The 13,502-nt window shown below is 41.7% G+C and overlaps 1 protein-coding gene across 1 annotated transcript in view; it reads left to right on the top strand.

The window, feature by feature from the left end:
* GTF2A1L (general transcription factor IIA subunit 1 like) overlaps window positions 1-13,502 on the top strand; it is a 693,354-nt gene that overhangs the window by 639,242 nt on the left and 40,610 nt on the right. Inside the window, exon 8 of the mRNA XM_085609369.1 lies at window positions 10,390-10,479. Coding sequence (XP_085465495.1) covers window positions 10,390-10,479 — 90 coding nt within the window. The remainder of the gene's footprint in view (window positions 1-10,389; window positions 10,480-13,502) is intronic.

The raw sequence follows: 13,502 nt of genomic DNA, 5'->3' as shown, positions 1-13,502 counted from the left end.
GGAGTCGGACAGTAAATTCTCAAGCATGAGGCAGGCACTGCAGTGCCATTGAGGCGCTGGGGGGGGGGGCCAAAGACCTGCGACTAACGGGCGTAGTGTGCACGAATGCTTACTGGCAGACGGGGGCCATCGTGCAACCAGCCCTGAGCGGAGCAGAGCAGAGCCAGATAAATGCAGTTGCCTTGCACGGGATGTGGAGGACGTACGAGTCACTGAACAGAGAGCGCTGAACCCGATCGACGCTTCAGATTGTGAAACGACGACTCTGCAACGTTAACTAACAACCTCGGAGGCGCTACAAGTGAAAACAAAACTCAAGAGCAGCAGGTGACGGTCGGTGAAAAACAAACACCTCGGAGCTGTTCGACAATCACCAACCTATTTAGCCATGTTTTTTAGGGCTCGCGTATTAGTCAGAGCTGCAGACTGCAGACTTCACACGCGCTGGTTGCCATTACAATGGCACAAGCAAAACAAGACAAGCGCGCGCGACTTGTGCGGCAGCAGGGGGAGAGGGGAGGGGAGGGGAGAGAGGAGGGGGCCTGCGCGATTCCCTTGCGGCAGCGAGCGGCAAGGCGCGAAAATTGTTAACATATGGCACCAGCTGCTCGCTCCTGCAAGTGAATCGCCAGATGTGCACGCGTTGCCATTGGAAGCAATGCAACGCTTGCACATTTTTGCAGGGAAAGCTGTGCCGATTACTATGGGAAAGCTGGGTCTCTTTCCTATGGAGCTCATGCGCTGTGTAGGCGAGACATAAAAAAGAGGTCGAAAAATGAATTTCCCATAGGAAACTTTAGACTCGGCTACAGCTTGAACTGCTGAACGTAACTACACCAAATTTGGCAAAAAGTTAGTGCCTGGTTCAGAAAGGGCCCTTTTTTTAAATGGTGTAAATCCGTTCAGAAAATAAAAGTTTCGATATCCAGATCCAGTGGTGTGCCAGGGTACGACCTATGTGAATTATGTGATCGTGAGGAGAGGGGCTGGTTTTTTAGAATAGGGTGCCCGTGAAAAGCGTGGAGTTCACCGCGTGTCTCTGGGCAAGATTCAGAATGTATGCAAATGTTTGTGAGCAAGATGCAGTTCTGTACTGGTGTCTGTGAGGGTAAGATGCAGTTTTGTGCAGGTGTCTGTAGGAGCAAGATGGAGTCCTGCTCAGGTGTCTGTGAGGTCAAGATGCAATCCTGGCCAAACATTGGCATTTAGTGCGCAGTGACTCAACATTAAGCAAAATTGTCCAAAGAAGACTGCAACTAACATTTAGACGAGCCAAAAGCTTTAAACAAATGCTGGTTAGCAATGTATTGAAAACTCCTCCTACTAAGACAGCAGCAACAATGTGGTTAGTAAAAAAGGAAGGTTTTGTGAAATGCACGAAGTGTAAAGCTTGTGTGCATGGCATTAACACTGCGATGTACACAATTGGTTTGTCCAATAAAGAATTTAAGATCAGAGGGCATTATACATGTAAAACAGATCATGCTGTCTACGTGTTACAGTGCCCTTGTGGCTTAAGGGCAGCATGATTTTACCTGTGCACAAGCGTGTGTTACAACATTTAAGAGCCATCAAAAATGGGGACAAATCCTATCCTGTCGCACGACACTTTGAACGACATCATCAGAAAAATATAACCGGGCTGTCTTATTATGTAATTGATGCAGTGAGGCTCAATAAGAGAGGAGGTAACCGGGAGAAACAGCTGAGGGGATTGGAATCCTCATACATAATTAAATTAAACTGTAAAACACCTGCTGGTTTGAACGTTGAGGAGGATCTCCATACACCTTTATAAATGTTTTAATGAATGCTAGCTTCTTCCCTTTCTGAATGTTTTTAACCATTTTTCATATCAAAATGTTTTTGGTATGGTATGATCATTATTTTTCACATTGGGTGGAGCTCACTAGAGGTGTCACATAGAACCAAATATGCAGATTGTCTGTTAGTTGTCCGCTTCTACTGTTAAGCCCACTGGGGCTATATACTAATTGTGAATGGTAGCTTTTACCCGATATGCAGGACATGGTCCATAACCATGATCGAGGATTGTGCATTGGGTAATAATATCGTCTGCTTTCATTTCATTAGTTACTCATAATATGTGAGATTTAACTATATGTGAAGCAGGGGTAATGTATTTTATTACATTTGCAGTTTTATATGCGGTCTAACAGTCCATTTGATTGCTTATAAATGTAAAACTACTAGTCTGTTGTCTAATACACTATGTTGGTAGTTCTAATCACGTGACATGGCTCTCTTTTGTTCAAAATGGTGGCAAACTTTATTGTATACTGATTTATAACGGATTTTGCCTGGTTGATCCGCACGGATGACGCGCCCTTCGTTCTGGAGCAGCGGCATTTTGAGCCAGGCATCCAAGCCTTGTATATATATATATATATTCACTGAAAAAAACATAGGTTTCAGGGGCGCTATAGTTAGCTGGACATTTCCCTCGTACAAAACCCTAGAAATTCCCCTGTTATAGTTAGTTCAGCTAACTATAACTCGCGCCCCCGCAATGCACTGCTGATGACGTCACATATTACATCACTCATGACCTGGTCAGTGACATCACTGATGACCTCACTGATGACATCATCCAGTGAGTGTGTTTCTGTAAAAAAAAATTTTGATAAACAAGTTTTATTGTTTTGATTGATACAACAGAAAAAACCACAGTGAGCCTGTCGAACCACCAGCGTACAACCACACAGCCCAAGTCTACTCCTTCTCCTCCCCCACCCCCCGAGCACTCCCCCCGCCTCCCCCCCGAACAGCATGATCATAATACATTGCCCAGCCATTTCCCCCAGACCCTACGATACTTCTTAAGACAGCCCCTCGCCTGGTAGAGAGCCCGTTCTTGCGCCGCGCACCAGTCCACTCCAGCACTCCATTTGGCCAAGCTAGGATGTGGTCTTAGGCTAGCTTAGAAACTCTAGATGGCAGACTGCATACTACCATGAAATCACCTTCTTTTTACTGAATAACCCTTGTATATAAAAACTGCATTACAGACTGTTTAAAATTATAGCTGAGCAACAACTAACGTATAGCCACCACTTTTGTTTGTTTATAAGTATATGCCCAACTGCACTCTATTGCTTCTTTTTGGGAATTATTTTTGTTGATTTAGACTATCCGTGATCTGTCGTTACTGCGGCAACCTATGATGATAAAAGGGAAAGCCTATTAGAAGAATATTCCAAAACACTTCCAGATCTAAACCCTGTGTTTTGGGTTATTGACTATTAACATAACCTGTTCACAGCCAAACGTATACAATTCCCTTATAGTCTTACACAATTTTGCACCATACTACATGAAATGCACTACCTATGTGTTCTTCAGTACATTTCATTGGATATCCTGAGGGGGTGCAAGGAATCAGTATTCTACCATCCCAACAGTTATGATGTCCACAAATGCGCAGATCCTACCCTAGGGTGGAAACTACGTGACAGACTGCCCAATAAATAAACTGTTACAAATGCAGGTGAGCTGAATGGAGGGCCTGCCTGGTGAGCAAACTCTCTCACTGTTTAAGCTTTTGTTGTTTCGTTCTTTGTTGGACTCTGCTGCTTTTCTGAGAGGCCAAGTGCTTACCTAGTCAGATCTAAAGTGACGTGAAGGAAGCTCTGTGCTTTTGGGCTTGCAACTTTTTCTGTGGCTCAGAGAGTGATGTGCTCCTAGTTATCACTGAAATTTGTGTCCTTGCCTCCTAAGTGAGGAACCACTTACTTGCAGCTTTTGGAGCCCGTAGGAAGTAAGATATCCCCATTTCGATGACTGACACCAATACTACTGAAATGTGCATTTAGGCAGCAATTCTTGGAGTCCGTAAAGGCATGCTTTGAACTTACAGTAGGCCACATTTAGAATTTGGTTGACAGGTACTCGGTCACAAATGTGATGCATGTCTTGTCTACCATATGCAAATGCATTAGGTCTTATTACAAGTGCATTATATCCTAACAAACTTGAATAAGGTGGGCTGCATATGAGTGATAATTGTGACAGAGTACCCATCCGCCAAACCCTAAGTCAAGCCCACTGTCTCTTCTTTATGGTGTTACCAGGCACAGTATTTGTTATTTGAGATTGCTTTTGCTTTGATGATGTATTATTTATGGTTTTCACAAACATTAGTGTTTAAGAGTGTAGATATTACCAACTCATAACAAAATAACTAAATTTTAAATTGCAAAGTACTCACCTACCAGTGTTTCGATCAGTCTGTGGCTCGTGATTCCTTTATCTTTTGCAGAGTTAACTTAACCCGCATTAAAGGTGCAGTAACTGCATCATTGTGCTTTTCATGATCATTTATTGACCATGTACAGTTCAGAGACCACAGTTTTATTACTATATTTTTTGCATGTATTGTTTTTTTTCTTTTGTTGTGTACTTTCTTTCAAGTAAATTTTCATTTGTGCAGTAAATATATTTATATATTATTGAGTAGTGGTTAAAGTGTTGTGGCCATGCACCTCTAGGTAGACATTGCAACTGATCATAGTGTTGCACTATATGTAGATGCAGTGCTCACCTCATCCCTTGAGCTATGCCTTCACGGCTCATCCAACAAGCCTGCATGGAGAGTTATGAAGGCTTTGTGAGACCAGCATTCCATCACAGTCCCTGTCCTTAGGACCCCATTAGTAGGAACACCTGCTAATGTGTTTTGAATGTTTGTGGGCCCTGGATAGAAAGTCTGACAATCCCTCTGTCAAAAAGCACAAACCTTGTTGACCATATGTAGCAGTAGCGATACATTATTCCACACCTCTTTATATCTGCAGTAAACTATACCCACGATAATATGTTTGTCAGCAGTAGGCCCAAGGAAATGGGATAAGTGAGAAAACAGAGACTGAATATCACTGTCTCGGAGCTAGTGGGCACTTGTAAAGCTCTCACATCTAAAGACAAGCACAAATCTTTAATCTCCTATCAATCTTTGCTACAGCGTCTGATACTTTCTATTGCACATGGAATGCCATCACAATATATCTGTGTTTAGGACTCTTTATATTTTGATAGTGCCATGAATATCATAATAACAGAAACACAAATATTATCCATGAAACAAATGAAAAAAACATTCACAACGTTCATTTTTCTTCCACCATAGATACCTATTTTCTGTTTTATGAGAACATATTCCCTAATTTAAATGTACATTTGAGATACTTTGGTCATAAAATTGCAATATAACAAAAATTATTTTGAATTACAAAGTTCACCTTGTCCGTAAGCTGTCACTTTCCCAGTCTTTATTGCTACCTTATACACTACTTGCATTAGGCGAAAATATGTAAGTCTTTCATGTGATGAGGAGTCTTTCTGTTCCTTGTGTGGTTTAACAAGATGTGGAAGAAAATCAAATGATAGTTCTGAAACATCAAAATAGTTGGTCTCCGGAAACTCTGTAACAACAAGGTCCTGGCTGCCGCAGCAGTTCAGACTATCGTGCACAAGGGCTTGCCTAGAGGTGGGTGCGGACCACAGATCGTGACTATTAAAACACAAAGTACCCCCAGTTCATGCTGGGAAACCAAGGAGCTAACTGTGTAAACTCCTGATTTTTACTAGTATCCTTACTCTGTTGGATGATGATCTACATAAGGTATCTTCCTACCACTCATGGATGACTGGCTCTTGTAATCTAGGTTAAGGGAGACCGTAATCCCCAGTCAAATGATGGCCATCAAGATCCTGTTGCATCTTGTGTTTGCTCTAAACTAAATTCTTTGTTACCCTCTCTAAGAGTATTCTTATTATGGCCATCAGCCTTAGTTTGAACCACTATCATCACGGTGTTTTGAGACAAGTGTCCAGTAATGGGGAAGTTCCCCATGCCAAGCTGTACATGCATTTCATGCATCTCTTCCTGGCAGAGCACTATGATTAGTTCCTGGACAGCTAGTTCAGTCAAGTTACAGTTCATCCATCTTTGCTGTCAGCTGTTGGATGGTGGACTCTTGCTCTTTTCCTTCAATACGATGCCTACAGCTGTTTTTTTTCTTTCAGTCATTACTTACTGACTCTTCAAAGTATTGATTTTGGGATAATTGGCTCTCAATTGGTACTGTTTCAGTTCAAAGTTTTCTACACTATCTGTGGGGAGTTCCCTGCACAGAGCTCCTAATCAGTGCTTTGTGGGACAGATAAGAAGTGTCCATCCACATAAACCTGCTAGAGCTAAATCAAATTGTTTTTCATGCAAGGGGCTTTCCATCTAGTTTTGAAATCCTAAGGAGTGAAAAGTGAACTATATGGATTTTATTTGAATCCGCTGTTTAAAAATGGGAAACAGCCCTACCTTTTCACCACCAGGTTTGTTTCTTATTGTTTCTCCATCTACTTCAAATAAACACAGGAGCCCCCTTCATAGGAGTGGTGTCCAGTCATTGAAAGCAGCAAACATTTCAAACTTGTTCCTCTTTCCTGAAGAGCTAGCCGTCCACCATTTTGGCCTCTCCTCACACAACCTAGATCTTCTGGCAACAGGCAGGTAGACTTCTACCAGAGGACAACCTAAGACTAATTGAGGTGTTTGGTTAATGAGATTAACCCTCTTATTTGCTCATTGGACAATGTCATAAAGTTTTACAGGGAGCTGGTTAAATGAGATGTTATGTTATAAGGTTGTTATATAGCGCCTATCACCGCCGGTCTGTAAGCGCTCAACAGAAAAACCACAAACATACCAACACACTGTCACCTCAATACCATCTGCCAACTCCAATTTAGGCTGGGAGTGTTGACTTTCTGAATAAGTGTGTCTTAAGTTTTTTCCTGAAGGATGTGCAAGTTAACAACCACAAGGCCTAACTCCAGTCCGATGAAGCATTTCCCATTGCTAATGACCTCCTCTGAGTGGGCAAATGTAGCTGTTTCATTTTGTCGGATGCACCACTATTCCTGAGACCTCAGCTTGGTTCTAGCAAGTTTGATGCTCCAGTTTAACACCACCAGGGATATGAAACTCCTCTCCTGGCAAGTATAACTTAAGTCTGTGGCAATAGTGAGGCTGCATCCCTGTCATTCAGTACCATAGGTAGGGTTACTCATGACCAGTCATATTAAACCCTACCTTTGTTCTCAAGTTGATAATTTAACTTCATTTGAGAAAAAACAAGATTTCCTCCCTCACAGCTCCTCATCTGAACAGACTTGAGCAACTTGGATACCAGTTACATCTTGTGTTAGTCTTTTCAAACAGCAAAGGTTTGTAGTCTACAGACCACTTTTGTCTGGAGTGATGTTGACCAACTGGCATCTATGACCACCACTGACTGATACCATTTTGCAGTTTCCATTCCTAAACTGCATGCAGCAGACCATTTATCCGGCGTATAAGCATACTCCACCTGAACTAAGGCACTTTTGGATACTTTCTCCAGTTAAGTGCCTGTAAAGGAGGGGCTACATGTGCTTTCATGCAATTAGTCTGCAGACAATATGATCTTAAGACTTTCACCTGGAATGTGCTGTTTAGCCGAAAGATTCGTGGAAACTGTTTTTCAGATTTAAGCTAGAGATATTATGAACAAAACAATAGTAAACCATTAAGGTGACCGTATCATTTGAACCCATTGAAAATAACTTAAAAAGTTGTATTTGCTTTTGTGTGAATTAGCTAGTCAACTTCACAGTGTCACACTTAACACTTCTTTCCTGCTTTTTAAACTTCTGTTGGTGTTGTATTTCATCACAAAGGTGACAGCAGCTGAACGATGTGGAATTGTTTGAACAGTCTAGAGGTTCATCGGAAATGTATGCAGTTATTTCATACCTCTGAGTAAATGTTTGGATAGCTTGCTGGTATCTAGGAGGTATCAATATTCATCTATGTTAGAAACACCCTTTCGATTGTTGAGTTTGCAATCCTACTATGTGGGTTACTGCTAATGAATTTACAGAGTTCCCCTGTTTGGCTTTTGCTGAGTGCCCTTGTATGATGTATTTGCTAAGGATCTTTGTAACTGCTTGTCTCTTGTATTGGACACTGCTTAGGGGATTAGTTGGTTGTAATTTTATACCACAAAACATGTACTGTAACTGTGGAGCCTCAAACCTTGTTGTGTAGACATGTTTATCATTTTGCCCTCTGACACCTTTAAAATGTCTCACTTGTGCTGCACTTCTAAAAGACTAAGGGGATCAGAGTTGGGTGGTAACAATATATTTGACGAAAATTGGTGAATGTTCTATTCTTCCACCTTTCCTAACTTCATTTAGAGGTGGAGGATCCAATGCGTTTTCTACAGTAGATCTTCATTCAGCACCCTTAATGAAAATACATTCATGACCAACCAGATGCTTTATTCTGGCAGTTAATTTGATTTGGAAGGCCTGTCCTTCCTGATGAATATTCATTTGTTCCCTCTCATTATTCTCATCAGATTGAACACTCCCTTCAAGTCTAATCACAGAGCCTGGGCTAAATCCTGGTCCCTGCGCCCAACTTTCTGTGAGCGGACTGTCAGCCTCTGCTGTGCACTATCCTGTGCTAGCCAGAAGAATTGGTCCTTGTAATCTTGCTCTCAAGATTCTGCAGGTATTCAATCTCCACTGCGCTGCACCTTTGGTTGGGCCCAGTGAAGGTTGGCCCCAAGGCCAAGCCCTATAGCCAGATCACTGCTACGCACAGCCTTTGGCCTCCTTTTTCATATTATTTATAATTGTATTTTCTCCTACGAACCGTAGCAGGGTAATGATCCTTTAATGGGCCTCCCTGTGAAATTGGGGTTTGCGTCCTATATCAGGGTCCACAAACCCCATTGGAGGTCCAACAAGGGAAAAGGATCTTTTACCACAGGTTCAAGGAAGAATCTGTGGCTAGATTTTGTGGAACTCAGGGCCCGCATTGGAACCCCTGAATCTTGCTCTTGGTCAGTGAACCAGTGACAAGATATACTTTTATTAAATGTTTTGCTGGGGGGGGGGGGGGGGGAAGCACGAGGGATTCTCTTTGGGAATCCTAATCTGATCCAGTGTCAGGCAATGATTCTCCTGCCCCCTTCTAGCTCTTTGCAATGTATTTTTCAGATTTATCTCTGTTGCGGCCAGCCATTCAGAAAACCTGGATTCCACAAACCCGGCTTTGGATTTCCTGACCCGAAATGAATGTCAGTAGCAAAATCTTCCTTGTTCAATCAAGTTTGAATATATTTTTTATTTTGGTTTCTCAGGAGGTCTCCTAAACCTGGTTTCAGACCTCTCTGGATTACCGGTCAATATATCGCTCTAATTTAACCTTTTGTATGTCGAGACCGAAATAATCTTTGAAAGCTACTACCTCGAACTGCTGAATTTATTTACACCAACCAAGCAAAGGCATTTCCCTCACTTTCATACTAAGGTTGGTGTAATTCTGTTGAGCCATTATTTTCTGTATTGAGGAGCAAATAATCCTGTGGGAGTTAAAATGGGAAATTTCACAACCCTTTTTTGGCTCCACATTGACTGTTCTTTGTTAAACTTTCCATACCAAACTCCAAATGGTTGAGCTTTTTTATTGAAGACGTCCGTGCAGAATTGTCCAACAACATCAAAGTTATTAGGAAAATAAAAAAATACTTTGCTTTGGAAACTCTGACGTACCCATAACTACACTGGCAGTATTGCCACCTGTGTGTGTAATGTCTAAAGTAATGAGTATGAACTTACCTGCAAAAGCTGTGATGTAAAGACACTCCTGATGTAGTGACTCCTGATTTACGACTGCAATGGTTTGACTCCTGATGTACTTACTTGCAATGTAATGACCCGCAACACAACATACAGCAGTTTTGACGAAATTGTTCATTCATTGTTGGCCTAAGCACTTTTGGTTAAAACAAATCCCACACAACTTGGTGGGTTACTCACAACGTGTCAGGAGCGCAGCTTTCAGGGCTAATGAGGTCAGTACCTCAGTAATCCACTCAGTTTAACAGTATAATCTGGATACCAAAATCAATTGAATCTCTTGTAATGACCCTTAGTTGAATATTGAGAGTGCTTGGTAAACACTTCACTTGGACAATGAGGGAGGTACATCCAACTGATGATCACATTGTAAATGGGAGAAGTTCAAATATGCTAACTTAACTTTTACTGGGGAAAGTCATTATGTATCCTAGTTGAATATGTAAAGTACATAATTAGCAACATTGGAATGTCTGTTATAAGAGTGAAGTAATTTTTCTGATTGGGATTTGTTGTTCAATTTAGTGTTCCTAAGACTATTCTTGGATTGCTTTAAGGTATAAATGCATACTCTGACTGTATGATAATTGCCTATAATGTTATTATTTTGAGTTTCACTATTGTATAAGATTGTGTCTGCTTTTTAGTTACTGTTTCTATATGGATTTTATATTTTAGGATCCTTTAAACTCTGGAGATGATGTTAGTGAGCAAGAAGTACCTGACATGTTCGATACAGACAATGTTATTGTATGTCAGTATGACAAGGTATATTACGGTTATTTTAAATTTTTAAGCAAGACGTTGTACTGTTACTGGTCAGAAAAGTCAGCATATCACAATGAAATATAATATTCTTTTTTGTTGTCCTTTAGAAAGAGTTGCTATGTAGCACAAGAAGCATTGTGATTATATATTGTCTGGTTGTATTTTCCTGCACCATAACCGTTCACGTTCTTTACAACCCATCTGAAATTATGCTCAGAAGTAGCAGATTTTAACATTACAAACCAAAGCATATTATTTTAGTGCCACAAACTACACATTAGAGGTTGTGGAGAAGATTACACTCTAAAGATATAAATGGACACGATCTCTTACTCACTGCGTGGGTGTATACATATATAATATTTAAAACATATATGAATATAAGTTTTGGATGATTAGCATTTGATGAATTTTTTATACATTTTCATTTATTGTATGAATGTCTAACTAGATTTATGTATATTACAACACAAAAAGATGATGGGCTGAATGTTAAATATTGTCAAACCTTCACCGCCAGTCACAGATCTGGGTTAATTCCATGTTTTTTTGTCTGCTCACCATGCTACCCCAGTTTGTACCCAGCGATTTGCAAATCATTCTTGACCTGCTCCCCATGGGAACAGTCAAGCTCGAACTGCCAGGCCAGGTCCTCCCTGGACCGGAAAACAAGAATCCTGGGCCTCGTTTCGGGGTATCATACCGGCTAGCTTGAATCCAGTGGCATAGTGAGCACAGGACACATATCTGGGCATACCCTTCCCACTTAGGGTGAATATTGCAACACAAAAAGATGATGGATGGAATCCTGAACATTGTCAAACGTTCACCACCCATCACAGATCGGAGTTAAATCCATCGTTTTTTTGCTCACCATGCCACCCCAGTTTGGACCCAGCCACATGCAAATCAGCCTTGACCCAGTGAACAGTCCAGCCAAAACTGCTAGGCCGTGTCCTCCCTGGCTCGGAAAACAGGCATCATGGGACCAGTTTCGGTTATCACCCCCTCATCAGCCAGGCTAGCTTGAATCCAGTGGCATAGTGAGCATGGAACCCACGTCCTAGCATACCCTTCTCACTTAGAGCGGCTGTTACTATACAAAAGGATGGACGGAATGCTGATCATTGTCAAACATTCACCCCAAGTCACAGTTAAATCCATCGTTTTTTTGCTCATCATGCCACCCCAATTTGGACCCAGCCATAAACAAATCAGTCTTGACCCTGCTCCCCATGGGACCAATCCAGCCTGAACTGCCAGGTCAGGTCCTTCCTGGACCGGAAAACAAGCATCATGGGACCAGTTTCAGGGTATCACCCCCTCATCAGCCAAGCTAGCTTGAATCCAGTGCCATAGTGAGCACGGGACTCGCGTCCTGTCATAACCTTCCCACTTAGAGCGACTGACATACAAAAAGATGATGGATGGATGCTGATCATTGTCATTAACCCCCAGTCTCAGATCTGGGTTTAATCCATAGTTTTCTTTCTTATCATGCCACCCCAGTTTGGACCCAGTAATATGCAAATGAGTCTTGACCCTTCTCCCCACAGTAACATTTCAGCCCGAACTGCCAGCCCATGTTCTTCCTGGACTGGAAAACAAGCATCCTGGACCTGGTTTCAGGGTGTCACCCCACATCAGTCAGGCTTGCTTGAATGCAGTGGCCTAGTGAGCACGGGACACCCCGCCTCATACCCTTCTCATTTAGCCTAGCTGATGACGGTTATTGTTTCATAAAATGAATTTTTACCATTTTCTGGATTGAAGCAGCATGGCTTGACTGTGGAGGCCCAGATGAAGAGAACTCCACTTTGGAGCTGGAACAGCTGAAAAGGATGTGTCCTTATAGATTCAGGTATGAGTTTATGGGAACGAATGAAATGAAACTTGAGCTCTGATCTCAAGGCTCCGATTGATCTCTTGCACTGAAATTCGTTTGCCCTTTGTACAATTACCATGGCTTTGACTGATTACAAGGAACTAATGATTGATGCTATGCTATTTTTTCCACTTACCTCCACTAGGGTATACTGGCTCAACAGAAAATTACCTAACTTAAAATGGAGCATGGATGGGGCAGAAGTGAATTTAGTAAGATAAAAGCAACCAGGTTTTAAGATTTTCAAAGATTTTCTCTCTATAATGGAGACTATTTACTGTGTGCTGTCTATATAGGAAACTATGTTGAAGCCGAAGGAGAACTGATGTACTTCCTGCAATGTATTGACTCCTGACATACTTCCCTGTAATGTAATTACTTGCAGCAGGCCGGGGGAAGGGGAGAGTTTTGGGGGAGTGTCATGTAGATGTTGAGAAAAGGTGGACTCAGGAACCCTGAGGCATTTCTCAAGGAGTCCGACAAGTACCAAGTGGTAAGGGGAGAGTACAAAACTTGAAGATCTATTAGGCAGTAAAGACTTGAATCATTTCAAGGCATCTAGCCAGATTTTAAGCGTGTTCATGTGTTTAAGTAAGATATCATGTGAGAATAGGATGTGTTCCAAGATTCTGTGGATATCAACCATAGAAGTTAATAGTGCCGCCTTGGTAATATGGGAGGCTCTAAAACTGGATTGAGAGTAATCAAGAAAATGATGCAAGTCTAAATAGGTAGTAAGCTGTGTGTTGATATGTTTTCCAGCAGCTTACCCAGAAAAAGGCAGCAGGGATATCGGTCTATAGTTTGCAAGTGTCAGAGGATCAGCAGAGGAATTTTTTGACAGAAGGGCGAAAATTGGTGTGTTTCCATACATCTGGTAAATTAGAAGTGGTGAGTGAATTTAGAGGAGTGCAAAGTACTCTGGCAGAAAGAAAAAATAAAGTAAGGGCATGCATTATCCAGAGATTATCCAGATATGATAGAGGGCATATTAGCACAAACATATTCGTCATTACAAGGGCCATTTTGGCTAAAGTGTTACCCTGTGAGATGCCAGAGGGTGTGTCTGTGAAGGGTAGATTGCCAATCAATAGTTAAATAGAAAAATTGGAGAGCGCTAGGTGGCGCCTGACCGGCA

This window comes from Triturus cristatus, chromosome 6 (genome assembly GCF_964204655.1).
Source record: "Triturus cristatus chromosome 6, aTriCri1.1, whole genome shotgun sequence".
NCBI classification, from domain to species: Eukaryota; Metazoa; Chordata; class Amphibia; order Caudata; family Salamandridae; genus Triturus; species Triturus cristatus.
The sequence above is the reverse complement of the archived record's forward strand: the minus strand, read 5'-3'. Positions and strand labels throughout refer to the sequence as shown.